General features: G+C 35.7%; 1 protein-coding gene and 1 long non-coding RNA gene across 6 annotated transcripts in view; one reads left to right on the top strand and one right to left on the bottom strand.

Moving 5' to 3' along the window:
• Positions 1–16,811, top strand: part of LOC106161497 (uncharacterized) — a 42,765-nt gene that overhangs the window by 8,282 nt on the left and 17,672 nt on the right. For 3 of the 5 annotated variants that reach the window (XM_086998959.1, XM_086998960.1, XM_086998961.1), the window contains 5 exons: positions 7,056–7,148; positions 7,802–7,880; positions 8,161–8,282; positions 11,395–11,470; positions 16,390–16,536. In XM_086998959.1, coding sequence (XP_086855085.1) covers positions 7,056–7,148; positions 7,802–7,880; positions 8,161–8,282; positions 11,395–11,470; positions 16,390–16,536 — 517 coding nt within the window. Of the gene's footprint in view, positions 1–485; positions 2,415–7,055; positions 7,149–7,801; positions 7,881–8,160; positions 8,283–11,394; positions 11,471–16,389; positions 16,537–16,811 lie in introns of those variants that run through there. The other 2 variants (XM_086998956.1, XM_086998955.1) reach the window with 2 other exon arrangements.
• LOC147764795 (uncharacterized) lies at positions 9,982–16,492 on the bottom strand. The gene is made up of 3 exons (XR_015331701.1): positions 16,365–16,492; positions 15,607–15,725; positions 9,982–11,809 (listed from the first exon to the last, which is right to left on the bottom strand). It is a non-coding gene; the product is annotated as an uncharacterized LOC147764795 (long non-coding RNA).

Genomic DNA, 16,811 nt, shown 5'->3' with positions numbered 1-16,811 from the left:
CTCTGGAACAAGATAACCTTCAGTATCAAAGCATAAAATTGTGTCTGTTATGTTAAATGCAAAAAAATTAATTTGATCTTTGTTATGTCAACGATATATGCAATAACCATAAATTTGCCTTTCGTGATAAAAGCATTGGTTTTAAAGTAAATAATAAACACTGTTACATTATATGTGCAACCCCCCCTTAGACCTCTCCATCAATAACACAGAAATAGGGTAGTAATTCAAGGATTTGTTCAGCTGTTTGTTTACTCCCCTTTACCTCCAGTGAAGCAAAAATGTAGTATTTGTGTTCTGCAACTATTCTGTTGTAAATGATCATGCCTGGCTTGGTTTGACTATGGAAGAAAATAGAAACTCATTAATGTTTTCAGACCCCTACCCTCAATGCAGGTAATACCGTCACCCTTTGTCATTGTTCGCTGATGTGACAAAATATTGTGATTATCAAAGGTGCGTGCTCCTGCTTATTATTTTACCTTTATTTCATCAAATAATCTCATCAGGGTTGTGATTTTGATGGGTAACACTTGGCAACTGACCCTGGTCAGTGTAACGCCATCTTGGCTACCTGGAGAGCTTCATCAGAAATTGAAGACAAATTACCTGGGTTACTTTGTTTGAGAAAAAGTACTTTGACAGTTGCTAGGGAAAACTGTTTGGCGGGGAAAGGTGAAAGATCAACAAGAAGAGTGGAAAGCTGAAGTAGCAAGCACATAGGGATTAGTTAGGATCTGGTATATCACACAGACATTTTTCACAGTCACTCTAGGAGGATTACTGGCAGAATGAAGTTATTACATTCTTAAATAACAGGAACATATATATACACCTACATGCTACCTTACTTTAAGCACTGGCATTCTTTACTGGACAATAGTATTAATTTCTACTGGCCAGTGCCTCATATTTGCACACACTTTTAAAGGATTTAGTTGAGGCATTGACCATAGCATCAATCACAGAAGAATCAATCTGAATTGTTATTTAAAATCCATTATAAGTCAATTTCTGATTATTTTGCTCCAAGGTGTATTTAGAGATATATTGTAATGTTTTTGCCCAATTGTCACCACTTGCCTTTTATAGGGTAGTGGGGTATGAGATTGGCAAATCATTTGAGGTTTGGTATTGGAAAGCATGACATTAGGGATGAATAATTCATCATCCCCATCGACAGACAAAAGGGGAGGAGCTAAGGATAATAACGGGGAACACAGTGACCTGCAACATGGTGACCGTAGTAACCGTGGCTCCCCTGTGCCAAACTTTGGTGGCACTCAAAATAATGAGGGAGTAAACAACCCCGATCAGCAGGGAATTATGCAACAAGATGACAGATCACCTAGTATACTGTCATCTAGGAGGAAGACTCAGCATGAGAAGGAAAGTACACTTTTCACTAGTGTCTCAAGAAAACAGACAGAAATTGTCGCTGAAGTTGAAAATAAAAAGGATAAAGTTTCTGGAAGTGTGACATCTTTACGCTCTGAAACTTATGTCAGGCCTCCTGACCAGACCAAAGATAAAGATAACGAAAATGAGAAAAATATAGAAAAGGCAGAAAAAGATGTTAAAAGTAAAAAGTCGGACCCATTGCTAGGAAGTAGATTGAAAACGTCAGCAGAGGGTGATGATTTAAGTCCTGAATCTGAGTCAAGGAAACCAACTCCATCTCCCAGGAGGAAAAATTCTAATAAGAAGTCCAGCCAGGATGAAATTGAAGTAGGGTCACTACCTGTTGGCAAAAGCACCTTAGGGGAGTCTACCACTAGTGTAGGAGGGAACAGGACAGAAATATTGGCAGAGGATTCATATAACAAAGGAGAATCAGAGGAAAAAATCTCTGGTAGTGTAACATCATTACGTTCAGAAACTTATGTAAGCCCAGCAGGCAATCTTCATGAACAGGTTGACCAAAATGAAAGTGAGAAAAAGCCAAAAACAGTAGATGAAGAAATACCAGACCTTTCACAGTCTAATAAAGTTACAGATTTGAAAACTACTGAAGAAGGTGATACTGTTGATTTAGATTTAGATTTAGAGTCAAGAAAACCTGCACCATCCAGAAGAAACTCCAAGAAAAAGCCTCAGAAACATGAGAAAGTGCCTGAGGCACCAGCTCATAAATCACAATTAGAGCAAGAAATTAATCAGGAGTCAGGTGACAGTAGGAACTTAACAGTACCTCCACAGAGTAAAGGAGAACAGGAGGGGGAAGGAGTAGAGGAAGCTATACCAAAAGATTATGTTGTGGAAATGACTTCTACAATGCCCAGCATTGAACAAGTTGATAAAACTAAGGTTGCCTCTAAGGCTGCATCATCACCAGATTCAGAACAGGAAGGAGGAATGGAAAGCAAAGCAGGAAACAAACCTGCCTTCACAGGAAAATTGACCATACATGAAAGGTAAGCAATGAAAGTCTGTTGGGATATAGAAAGGTCTGATGTGACTTTTAGTCTGTGATTTGTGTAAGAATTCTTCAGTCTGTTCTATTCTGTGGTTTGAATGGGTGTGGATAAGGTTTCGTCTAGGAATAAAATAACCGGTTAACTTTAGATGTGCATGTTCTGTAAGCTAGGCTTCATAATACGATAGATAATCATTTTCAACTGAAATGCTTCGAAGGGATTTGGTTTCTTTTTTCATGTTAGCTTGTTTGTTCACTCAAGTTGAAACGATTGGGATACATTACCAGATTATTAGCGGATCAATTTACAGCTGACATAAAAATTGAACAGAGAAGAGCCTATCACATAATGAGAAATATACAAAAATGTTTTTGAGAAAATTTTAAAGCCAAGCATGGCATGATATTAAGATATCAGGTAACAGGAGTTCAGAGTTATTCTCAATAAATACTGTATTCTTTACTATTATTTAGTGTTTTTTAAAACATTTTGCAACAATATAGGGTAAGATTGTCTCAGGGAAGATTAATTACGCAATGTCTGCATTTCTTATGAATTATTGTGCAAGGGTCATTTAACCTTGGATGAAGATTTGGGAAATAAGGATTACACCTATATTAAACCAGCTAAATGACAATACAGCAATAAACATGAAGTAAAAGCTTGGTTGAAATGTGTGTTGAGCATATAGTCACATATGGTGAATCTGCAGTTTGTTTTTTTTCATTGTGTTAAAGTTTTAAAGGTACATCATTAAAAAACATCCGGGAGGTCTTACCTCTTGTACAGGTTCTATGCATTGATAATTTGTTTGTCTTTCAAAAGTGTGAGTGGGAAAGCTTGGTAACATTTTTGAACTATTTAGTGCCTTAAATAAATACAATAAGCAATAATGACTCTGCATAATTAAAATTGGTGGTAATATCATATTCAATTTGACAGAGATGAGAAGATTGCATCACATTTCTGATTAGGTTGGAACTAAGATTTGACAGGATTAAATTGATCTCTGTGGCAGTCACATCACCAGCTTCTTAGCAACTAGATCCTTGGTAACACAAAGTGATTTGATACTTTCTAGCCTGCAGGATTGGAAGTTAACAAGAACGTATTGGCTTACAGTAATAGATTCTTACAGTTATTGACAAGAAAGTAAAAGGTGCTGAATATTTCATACTTATCATAATGTTAACCGTTTTGGAATGAACTGTTGGTCAACACTGAAAGGTTTCTGGTGTTTGATCTAATATATGAAATTGATGGTTTCAGTTATCTGAAAAATGATTGATGAGACAGATATGAAGGTGAGATAAATAGGTAACAGGTTACTTAGCAAATGAAAAAGGATGAACCCTACCATTTCCAGTTTTTTTCATAATACAGCAACCCAACATTTTGTATAGTGATTTTTGAAAAATTTTATCCGCCGTAAAATAAATATTTGTTTCAGATATACTCCTATTGTATATTTACAAAAAACATTCAAGAAAAATAGAAACCAGCAAATAATCAAAGGATAAGATTAGGTAAATAATGCATAACCACATACAAAACATGTTTTGATAATCCCCCCCCCCCCTCAAAAAAAAAAAAAAAAAAAAAAAAAGATGGAAATTGACAATTTTGTTTGAATGTTTATATGCTCAAGGTGAAACCTGCACTACTGTCTGAAAACCACATAGAACTGAAAATCATACAGAACTAACAATCAGTTTGGGGAAGAGGAAGCTGAGGAAGCCCAGAGGCCCATATGTCATACGTCCAGTGATTTCTCATTTGTCGTCTGCTTCTCTCTTACAAGATGCAGTTACACAAATTACTACATGCAGTAGTTTATTGTAATTTTATGAAGCCAGCATTATATTGATCAGAAATTACGTGAAATGACATGCTTTTATGTGTGAGTCATTAATTCCTAATTGATGTCAATTTATAAGAGGTTTTGGGCAATTTAATGAGTCATATTATTTCTGGACTCAGGCTTGGTGTTTTGACCTTTTTTTGTCCCACTTCTTTCTATATTTATCATTTTGTGATAAATGAAATACATTTCTATTACATGCAATGGTTTCCCGAGTAAAGTTCATGATGTTTAGTATATATTGTAGAAAGTGCAACCTGTAAAAATACAAGTCTTGTAATGGATCTCCTATAGTATTAAATTTCATGAAAATTTGAGTGAAATTTGATTTCCAGTAGTTAAATACTTAGTGAAAGAGTAATGAGGTTACTTATAAAGAGAGTTGATTTTTATATAAAATTTTATATAAATTTAAATTACAAAGTTTGAAGGACTTAAAGGTAATAAAATAATAATGCTTGAAACTTTCTCACTGTAAAATGTTAAACATAAAAACATAGGCCCCAGCATGTTAATTGACACCTGGTGCAATATGCCCCCCCCCCTCCCCCAGTCATTAGTGTGGGATGTACAGATTTAATACCCCTAGCATGTTACTTTTGGTATTCAATGTGGGACTACACTGGCTTTTAACACTTGAGGTGTAACATGTTTTACTAAGGGCTTGGGGTAATGCCACCCTTACTATTCCTTTTTATTTCCATAGGTTATGAGTTTATAGAAATATTAGACAGTGTGGTACTTTATCAAGGTTGCAGGTTTTAGGTACAACTGATGACAATAACCTTGATATCAAAATATTGATAAGATTTTGAAATTGAATGCCTGCCATTTCACTGCACCCTCTGGTATGTCAATATAGCTGTATAGGTATGGAACAGTGCTCTTTCAGTGTTTCTTTTAAAGTTTTTGATACCTGGATGGATTTCATTTAGAAAGATGTGGGAACAAACAATAAAATTTTATTTACAATGCACTTAAAACCAAAGTTTGAATTGACAATGGAGTAGATGTTGCTATGAAATTGTGCCTTTTTCCCCCCTTTTTGCTTGTACAAATTATCCTCCAATAGTATGTGACATCGTTTTACTCTTCAGTGTATTAGCATTTGGTTGATGAGGGGCTTTTGTACTTACTTTGCCGCATTTTATGTGAACTAGTTTAAATGTTTACACATGGTTTTTTGCTTGGATTTGCCACAGCAATGTATCATGGTTTATCTCTGATCCTGGATATTTCATTAGAAATGTAAATAGCATATGGCAGATGGATTGTTTTCTGAAGCAATTAATTCAAAATCAGTTTGTCATGTAATAAAATCTGTGAGAAGAACAATATGGCCCACAGACAGAGAGTTTGTAGCTGGCATGCTGATACAAGAAAGAAGTAAGCTCATTAATGTCAAATTATGATACACAGCTGAAATTGAAAACTGTTTTGTAAGAAACTGAGCAGTCAAAATTAAGATAAATATAGGTATACTATGGAATTTAGAAAAGATATTTTATGACCAGACACTCCAGCAATGGTAGAGTTGTTGTTCAATAAAAAGAGGGCATTCAGAACAATTTGATCTGCAGACTAACAGATCCACAGACTTAAAATGGGCAACTCACTTAAAAGCAGCCCTGACTTATCCCTGATGGCCTCTCTGCCTCCACTTGTGCTGTTGCTGTAGGGGGCCTTGCAATTACACCTCTGAGCCAAGATTCAATCAGTTTAACGGTCTGTTTAATGAGAGACCATCAGGGAATTAAGCAGCTCTGCTTTAAAGTGGGGTTGGTCATATTTAGTCCATGGACCACCTGTTTTGAATGCGCTCCAAGCCTTCTACAAAATATATTTGAAGTCATAAAAATTGAGAAATCTTTGGCAGATATATGCATAGATTTGCAAATAGTTTTTTTTCTGTGAGATATAATGATAAATGCATATTAAAGGAATCCATTATAATTCTCATCGTGATTGCCGCCGATTTGGTATTAATGGAAATGCCATGTATCATCATTTTGGTACATAAAAGCTAACAGCAGTTATGACAAAATCTCACAAACCACCCAAGGCTGATTTACCAGGGTACTGACTAGTAAATAGAGCTGGTAAGAATAACATAGGTATAGAGCTAAAAGGAACAACAATCACTGACCACTTAACCTTTGTTATGTTATCTTAACCCTTCATTACTGGTGTGCACCTCCGTATGGAACAACTTGCACAGATTTTTTTGACTATGTGATAAAATGCAGTCCTTTGTATTACATAAATAAATTCTCCTAAAGAAGCAGTGGGGCATTAAATACTGTTAGCATATTGTTAAGTAACCAAAAAAAAAAAAAAAAAAAGGCACATTTTTTGTACCAGACTCTAAATTTTTATTGTACTGCCTCACTCCATAATATCATCAAGTGAACGCTGCCATACATTTTGACAAGTGCATCCGCTTTTATACTAGGAACAGATAAGACAATTAATTCATTATAGGTTGTATAGGTGGTAGCAAAGGCATATTCTGCTGATAAAACAAATTGGTGTCCATTTCATAATAAGATATTTTGATGTTTTTTTGAAAAATTAATTTTACATGATTTAAAAAAATGGGTATTTTTATAAGACAAAATTTTTGTATCTGTGTATTCAGGCACTATTCTGTTTTTCTCAACCAAAGTTGTCACTCTTTTGACAAGACACAGCAAAGAGTTGTAGATATTTGTTACAGCACTTATTCACCTTCAACATGACCTACAACATGATTTTCTCAAATATTATTATCTTTTCAGAAACCATGTTGGCGCTACCACAAGAAGTCCTACAACAACTTCAGATGATTCCCAAAACTCCAGTGAAACAGACAATATCAATGTGGTAGTCAGGTACATATCAGTAGAATGGGAGCAACATCATTTACATAACTAGACGTTCAAAATTCTTCTCTTTTTGATCCAATATAAAACAAAAATTCTCCTCTATAAATTCTTACTATGCTTGCCAGGGCCAGGCATTTTCTATTGGGGTGACCTTCTCAATTATGCTAACGTACCTTTCTTTGGAGATGAGTCTTTTAATTCTACTTTCTATATGAAAATTTGTTATATTGAATTTTATCATTATTTTTATTTCAAATAAAAGTTTGTTTTATGCAGTCATTCTTACACAGGAAGATAACCTAACAGTCATGTAATAACAATCTGAAAGTAGTTTTTTATTATTTAATTAACCTGGCTAAATAACCTATTTTGATATTTATTGCAGTGGAATTGAAAATGTTTTAATTCAAATTACATTTCTTTAACATTCACATAACTGACCTTGCTAAGGTAAATGACGAAGTGCGCTGTTAAACAAAGTTAAGCAGTTTTGGATTTGAACTTCTTTTGTACATAATCAAATTTAAACATTGAAAGTTTGCACTAACTGAAATGAAATGCATTCTGTGTGGCTACTGTTTGGTTTAAGTTTAGCCTTTTTGTGTATCTAACAGCAAGTGAAATGTTTCCAAATATGTTAATACTTTTTCTGCTTGCAGAGTGCGCCCTCTCAACAAAGTTGAGAGTGAAAGAAAAGATCAGGACATCATCAAGTTTCCAGGTGATGGTGCAGTGTGGGTAAGTGTGCTCCATTTAAACAGTGAGCTTAACATTATAATGTTTTCAGACCCATAAATGCAAAAAAAAAAAAAAAAAAAAAAAAAAAAAAAAAAAAAAGTCAGCGCATATTCAAACTTATGATTCAGTGCAAATATTGATTTTTAAAAACCCACCCGGCTGAAGAAAAAATAGCAATGCACATGCAAGAGATTTTTTATTATTTATTTACATAAAGATTATGAAACCTTTTGATGCTATGTTGAATGGCCATCTTTGAGATAAAAAATTCTTTTCATAGATTGAAAACTGGGGATCAACAAAGTCCTTTACATTTAATGTGGTGTTTGAGACAGAAGCGCTGCAAGAAGATGTGTTTGAGCACTCAGGTGTCAAGAAACTTATTGATATGTCTATAAATGGGTAAGTTGAGTAATTAATGCATGATCAGACTGTGGACTAAAGAAAAGATTTAAGTGGATTAATTGTGTTGTCAGTTATGGGCTAAAGAAAATATTTAAGTGGATTAATTGTGTTGTCAGTTAAAAGCCATTTTTGGGTTTTTGTAATTTAAAATTATACATATCTGCACGTCCACGATACTGGTTAACAACAAGGGGTTATCATCTTTGAAAGTCTATCAAAATATTCCTATGAATTACATTGGGGGTGCTTTCATGTGAAAAGGGGATGGATTTATCTTATTATAACAAACAAATTTGTGTTTCCAAACATTGCTGTGTATTTTAAACTTTTTAATTCAGCACTTGAATCTGGGACACAGACATACCAGTCCATTTTTTTCAGCTGTACCTTATGGAAAAGAAAGCTCTAAGAATAGTATTGTCATGTTTTTTGGTCACCTCAGGGATCATTTACAGCACACACACACTAGAAAAAAAACAAAATTGCTTTTCAACGCAAATAATGATGGGTGAAGAAAACCGGTTGTTGTGCATTACCATCGTTTCCGTTCTTAACTTCAGTACAAAGTATTATCTTCCATACACTTGAACTATACAAATCGTTCCATTTCGGGATTTGAATACCTGAAACACTCTGCTTTTCATAAAACAACAATGTGTAAATAAATCCTGTCATCTGAGCGTGTAATCACAGATGTTATGACCCAATCTTGTTTTGTTTCCCTCAGACTCGCATGACAGCAAAACCACAACTTCGTTTCCCCATTCAAATTCGGCCCGGGGATTTAGCATAAATAGTGGAGATTTCCATTGATGATGTAATGACTAATTAAATATATCCGGTACCCAATTTTTAGTATAATTCACGAAAAATTATTTCATGCCAGCGCTGTTTAACCACCGATTCAGGATCGCAGTTTGCTTTCCCAACTCTGTGAAGTTAAGTGTACTCTTCCCTGAAAATTTTTATATGTGTTTAATCAGTGTATGAAATGGCCGCCTGCCCGCCAGCCCGAGGCTGGTAACTTTCAGGCCGGGCGGGTAAGATTTACAAATAACCCGCCCGATGGGCTGGCTATTTTTACAGCCTATTTTCTCCTTTTATTTTGACTATGTTCACAAGCGTTTTCAGCAAAATATCAAATCAATTTACTGTTTTTACCCACTTTCATAGAAGCAAAGAACTAACCATAGCTTGCAATCGAACACTCATATTCTAAGAATCGAAATGTAACCAAGTCTCCCTCTCAGTGGCCTCTTTTTCAAAGTACCGTCTGTGTGATATGAGGATGAAAGACAATTCGAAACGAGGCACATTGTTCTTAACCAGCTTCAGTGCACAGCAGATAACGTTACGTCATTGTTTAGTGTAGAGGAGATACCGTGAGTAGCAATTTGTAGGTTGAGAGTAATAAACATGTGAAAGTATGAAAAGTGATGATATTGATTAAATAGACTTGCAGGTACATGAAGTACTTATAATCAACAGTAATAAAGGCAACGGAGGCAAATTAAAGGAGAATTAAAAAAAAAATTGAATCACAATATTATGAGTGAATGTACGAGTTTCCGACATGCGTCAGATGTAGTTCTTTTCCCACGTGCTTTCATCTTGGGCTGTCAAAAATGAAAAAAATTCTATCAAGTCCAATAAAGAAGTTCACAAAAGAAAAACAATTGAGGGAATAAATAAAAATAAGAAAGATTTCGAGAAAACCATACGAAAGAGAACAAATTGGGACCCATTGGAAGGTGACTTCGATTTGCAATGAGTCGAGCGGCAACATTTTTTGTAAAACCGTAACTCGAAAGTATCACGCAGTGCGACCGAGCGCAAGCATCTCGATCCAATAACTCGCCCGTACTAGCCCCATATAATATTTGTAGCCTCTATGTGATATAGCTATTCTCAATAAGTGATGCATTCAAGGTACGGGGCTCTGCAGGACTGTCTATGGGCCATTAGCGTGCAAGACCTTTCCCGACCGCTTTAAGCGATATTCACAGGGACCCTACGTGCTGAATTCTTTCTTCTTTATTGTCAGCACAGAGATCGATCTATTTGACAAGAATATAAAATATGTATTTGGTCATACTTGTTGCTGTACAGAAAAGTAAAAATTATGATCAAATGATATCACAAATCAGAATAAAATTTATGAATAAATTATTGAAGAAGAAATGAGACAGCCTGCAGGGTGAAAATAAACTGAATTGACTACACTTCCTCCCCCGCCCGCTAAAGGGCCCTGAAAATTTTTGGTATTTTAGATGGTGAATGGTGCCATTTGGTATGGTTTAGAACTATGATTCAAAGTGAAAAGTCTTATTTGAAGAGGGGAGTTTTTTTTTTTTTTTTTTTTTTTGCAGAAATTGAAATGGGGGGGGGGCGTCAGGACCCCCTGACCCCCTCTAAATCCAACACTGACAATGTATCATTCAGTAGAAATTCCAACCAATTTTTAAATATCCACGCCTCAGGCATGATATTGCCCTTTTATTTCCAAATTACTCTCCCAAGAATGCATTCTAGACCCCCTCAGCATATCTCTCTTAACTCTAGGGGTTATCATAACTAGGGCAGGTAACTACATGGCCGGGCTGGTATCTTTTCAGAGTTACCTGCCCGGCGGTCTGGCTAGTTATTGCCTTGAATTTCATACACTGGTTTAATGTTACATTTACAAACGTCATGAATATAAAGCAAAATACAATGCATATTCTAAGCAGAAAGCGTGCACACAAGAGATGATTTCATGTCATCGCTGCTTACCCACTGATTCAGGATTGCAGAATGCTTTCCCAACACTGTGAAGTTAAGTGTTCCCATTCCTGATAATTTTTGTAGGTTTTTAATCTTACATTTTCCAAAATTAAGGAATGTAAAGCCAAATACGATGCATATTCTAAGCGGAAAGCGTGCTCACAAGGTTGGCGCCTTATGGTGACATTTTGATACCCATGTCCCAATGTTGTTACCCAGTATTGTGGACGTGCAGATATTCTTAGTGCCATTATATTTTCTCTGTACTGTTGATCTTTATAAGATATTTTGATACAAATTGTGAAATAAGGCAGCTTTAGTAAATCTGGCTCTGTTCTCTTTTCAGGTTCCATTGCACTGCATTTGCGTATGGTCAGACTGGATCTGGAAAGACACACACTATCACTGGACCACCCTCTACAGTGAGTAATAAACTTCAGCAGTTATATCATTATTGTTTATGTTCATTTTTCATTTAAATCGCACTGTGTGCGTATGTGTGTGTGCGCATGGTGTCTGCAGAGTGAGTGAGTGGGCAAACTGATTTCTACTCTCATACAACATATCATATGAAAAATATATATCTTTCACTATGTGTTGAAGCTGGTTAAATGTGATTATAAATGTGAAGAACTAGCTGGTCATTAGTTTTTTTTTTTTTTTTTTTTTTTTATGAAATGCCACTTCCCTGCTGATACGTGCACTGAAGAACTTCCTGTATCTAGTGCTACATGCACAACAAGCTGACTGGCACAGTAACACTGAAAAAGTTGAATGTTGTCAATTAAATGTTACAATAAATAAATAAAAAAAGGGTTATGAACATTTAAAACCAACTTGTAGTGAAAGCTGATAACTAGCACTTATGCCTCTTCTGTGATATACATTGAGCACATACAGTGTACATCCAATTTTTCTTTTTAATGAATTTTGTTTTACTTTCACCAATATTACTGCTGTAACCTTTGTATCTTTTCATGTTACCATAATTGCTGCATACTTGCATCCTGATTTGGCTGTAGCAAATTGTATTTCCATGGTCTGATCTCCTTGGATTTGTTCCAGCAAGCCAGACAAATAATGCTGTATTATTTATAGACACAATATCTTACAGTAATGCTTGCTGTGCCTATTATTTGATTCTTATAAAAAACTTATGACCCAAGGGGCTTAAGGCCGGTGATAGGGTTAAATACGCTTAAAATCATGTTTTTGAGTTTTTTGTGTGTTTATATTAATCAAAAAAGTATCTAACGTTGGATGTAATAATTTTTATGAATTTGCATCGCAAAATGCGTCTTTTGATGAGTTTTTCAACCGGCACGCGCCCCAGTCAGGCTGACAACTAAGCCACGCCTCTGTTACTAAGGGCCGTTGCCATGAGGGGGTCGGAGCACAGTTAATGAGTTATAAGCCGATTACGTGTGCGGTAATAGGTCATAAGTCTTACATCAGCTTAGCAGCGAAGGAGTCTAGCTAGTACACTATGGGGAAGAGAAAAGTTCGTGTTAAAAGTCCCTTTCCAGAGGAAAGAAGGAAACTTTTGAGAGTAAGGCCTATGCGTGGCGGTTGGGGAAAACCGGCCCTATTTGTTCAGTCGGATGACTGATTTCTGTATACCTAATAAATGGGTGAAAGAGTTAATCGAAACGTCTAAATTAATTGACAAATGAAAGAAAAATCGATAAATACATAAATAAAAAAAGCTAAAAAAGGATACTTTTAGCCTAGCCTTTAATTTTTGCGATATATATCGTCGAGCGTATCTGCGACACGTTACGAAACCGGAAATGATTGTTGGTCGCCGTTTGCAAAAGGTAAATCTAATGTTGACAAAATAAAATTTTATTCTCCAAGATATGATATCATGGAGCTTGAGAGACACGCGAAAAATTGTGATTTGAATGGCCAAACAAGAGAAATCCAAGCAAAGATTGACAGCATGATTAAAACAATAAAAATAAAAACGCATGTTAGCGGCTTTGCATTTTGCGATATTTGGAGAAAAACCATTTCAAAATCACTGATCAAGCGGGAAGAAAGAGTTCAAGTGTCCAAAAATGAAAATCACAAAAAGACCCCGAGAATAGTCAAGGCTAGCAGGTAAAAAGCAAATAGGGTCTAAGTGTCATGTGTGTAAAAATAAAATATTTATTCAAAAGCCTTCTCTCAGCCACTTTTACCGCTGAATCTTGTGCAGCTGAGCGTCTCCCCTTTATCTTAGCTGGCATTTTGAGCGAGACCGCTCTGAAGTAATCACTGGATTTTTCCGTTGATCTGACGACTACCAAGTGCCGTGCAAAATAATCCTGCAGCGTTACCCGTCAAAAAACTCGTATCAACACAAGTGACGGACACTTCCTCTCGACACAGTTTTATCTGATCACTTTGCCGATAACAAAGAAGGAATCTCTCAGGTAAAATTACTCGATTGCCGAGGAAGAGCCATTGAAACGTTCAAATGCAACTTCACACCTCTTAATTGCGGCTAAACGTAATCGCCTTTGTTAGCGCTTCCTTCTACATATCCTTGACACCCTACGGGGCACCACTAGGCTAGGGCCCTCTCCAGAGCTGTCAATCAAAATGGCGGCACGCTTACATGCCTAACGAGTGGTCGGAAAATGTAACAAAAGCACGATTTTCTGCCCCTTCAAAGCACCCAAACAAAATATTTTTAGATGACAATAAGCAATGGTTCCATCTGATCGTATAACCGATAACAGGTAAAATTGCCAGCTAAGCATTTGACTAATAAGCCCTGTTAACCAACCTGTGAACGTTTTTGGCTGTTTTAACAGCTTTCTATATTGACGAGATAAGTGAATCGCTGCCAAGTATATCTCACTATCTGAGCAACCTATCGTTACAAAAGTTGCACCTATTGTTGTTAGGAATGTGGACTACAGCATGATATCAGGGGTTGAAAAGGAAATTGTTTGTTTGAAAGTTATTGCCTTTTGAAGTGAATAACCCATTGAAATATGGGCTGATTTAACGTAAAAGATGATAAAATCAGAAGTAAATAGTTTAAGACAATTCCCTGGTACCACGCTGTAGTGCTTTCACCCAGCTTTATGAGGCCTTTTGAATCACTTGAATAGCTGTCTTGGTTATAGAGAAAATCCCAATACCGAAAACGGCATTTTTCCCCTCAAATTGGCGCCAGAGCGTCATCCGTTGGACACTGTACTTAATCCCCGTCTTAATTGGCCTTTTGGGAAGTATGTTTTAATTTTTTATAAAAACTTATAAGCCCAGGGCTTTGTTTCTATGACTTTGGTCCTTTTACTATCACCGGCCTTAAAGTGGGTCCTTCCCCATGGTGTCAGCTTCCTGCTTCAGGAAGTACAAGGTCGCCTGTTGTCCACAATGCTCAATGCTTTTTATTTCAAAGATGGTCAAACTTTACTTTAATTTTCAAGATGTCAGTTTACTAAAGAAACGTCTTTCAAAATATATTTTCAATTGACAAAAAATTGACACAAGTCATCAGTTGATTGATAAAGTCTTGGAATTTTCCAAGTTTTCATTCATATAAGCCCATTTCGAACCTCAGTGTCTGTCCAACTAATAAGAACCTTCAGACGTAATCAATACAACATTGAATACCTCATGCTGCCTAATCTTATAAAATGCCAAGTCACTTGACCCTGATGAGAGGCAAGACCACACTTTTTGACAGTTCTGTCAATTCTGTACACACTCACATGAAAATATATATTATGCTTTACTGAAAACATTATGGTAAATTCAAAGCAATATTCCACAAGACAATCTATTTATAAGATTGACTGATTTTTTCCCATCTGCTTATAAAGCAAAATATAAAGTGTTAAAGGTGAGATAAACAAATTTTAGAAAAGTATTTTTTCACTAATTTTCATTTTTGTTAATCTATCTTTGAAATTCTGGCAAAGTTCAGTATTTTTGTAATAAAAATTAACAGTTTTGTACTGTGTATTCATTTATGTATTAATGAATGGATAAACAATAATTGTCTGGTTATGAGACTTCTTACAAATATCCATGCATGCATATACATACATACACATATTTCCAATGATGTATCCACTTTTTACATCCATGAAAGTTTTTTTAAAGCTAAATGTATTTCCTGGGACACAATTATGATTTTTATGTACTGATTAGTCTACATGTCACATTAGTCAGTATATGTAGGTGTATCATACACCCACAAACATTGGCACACAGTGAAAATAAGGCAGCTGCAGGTATGTGGCTGGTTAATTCTCATCACATTAGATAATTGGTCTACATATTGTATGCTACTCCATGATATTTCAGTGTTTAAGTGGATGTAAGGGCACTTGCAAATAATTGAGTCATTTTGCTCGCTGTTTCCCTGGGTTAATGGAGCAATGTGTTTGGTGTAGATGATGATCTTATCAAACGGCCCCAATCAAACATAATTTTCTTCCCCCCCAAAAATAAACTCTGATAAGAATACACCACCGGAGCCAAATATGTCACAAGTGAAGTTTGAAATTACCCTTCACATCCTGTAATAGGAGTCATATTGAGAGTTCCTACTTACGTTCTCTGACATGCTAATTAGTTTTCTCAGTGGGGTGTGGTAGTCAGGGAAACAAGGCTGGTACAAAATCATTATGCTTTGTCACATCCAGTCCTCATTGCTCAATACCCACAGCCTGTCTGATGCCATGAAATGGAATGTGACATTTTCTTTCAGTTTGTTCACACACATGATTGTTTTCTCTTTATCATGTTACATAAAAAAAGGCTAACTTTGTTTTTCCTTCCCCTGATACAAACTGATAAAAGTATTGAGTTGTATGCAGTGAAAGTAACCCTGATTCAATCAGATTACTATAGTATAGTCTGTTATCTCTGGAGGCCTGTAGCCTGCAATTTCAAATGGGGGGTTCTTTTTCTGAAAATGTGGACCTTTTACCGTAAAAAAACCCATGTACATAGATAAAATTTTACCCAGAGTGGACCTTTTTTCAACAAAAAAGCGGTTCTTTCTAAACCCCCCCCCCCCCCCCCCCCCAGCTACTGGCCTGCTCTGACATAACATTTCATTTCAGAATTTCATCCAGTCTTGTTTGACTATATGAGACTGATAAATTGTTACATTGACAGTTTAAGAAATTAACCTTTAAGGGGTTTAAAAGGAAGATATTTGTGGACATTTTATTCATGTGTAGCTTATGACAGGTGAGAACTGTGCAGTTGTGTTAGTTGAAAAAACTATTGGCTCAACCCAGCACAATGGGAAATTGTGTTAAGTGCTAAATATGGTTATTTTTACTTTATAATTCAATCTCTTACCATATATATTTTTTTTAAATTTCAGTTTCTTGATGAGAATCTTGAGAACCACAATGAGCAGCTCCATGGCCTTATCCCAAGATCATTTCGCTACCTAGTAGACAGTTTAAACAAACCCCATAGTGGCACTTTCACTATTCAAGCATCCTACCTAGAAATATACAATGAACAGGTCAGATAACCTTTAATGTAAAATCACCTCAGTTTTTAAATTTTTTTGTTTTCTTGTTACTTTCTCTATATGTAACTTTATTACATTGTCATTATTCCAAGATGAAAGAAGTAAAATGATTGATTGCCATTTTTGTTATGGTTGATAATGTCTTCAGTCTGATAGTGAATTATTTAAGCAATGAAACAGAAGCAGAATGCTCTTTAAAATTAATGTTACAAATTTTGTATTTTAAAATCATACTAAAAATATGTCTAGCTCATAATATGCCTTAT

This window comes from Lingula anatina, chromosome 1, assembly GCF_051362555.1.
Source record: "Lingula anatina isolate TDL-2025a chromosome 1, LinAna3.0, whole genome shotgun sequence".
In the NCBI taxonomy this organism is placed as follows: Eukaryota; Metazoa; Brachiopoda; class Lingulata; order Lingulida; family Lingulidae; genus Lingula; species Lingula anatina.
This window is presented reverse-complemented; position numbering and strand designations above follow the sequence as displayed.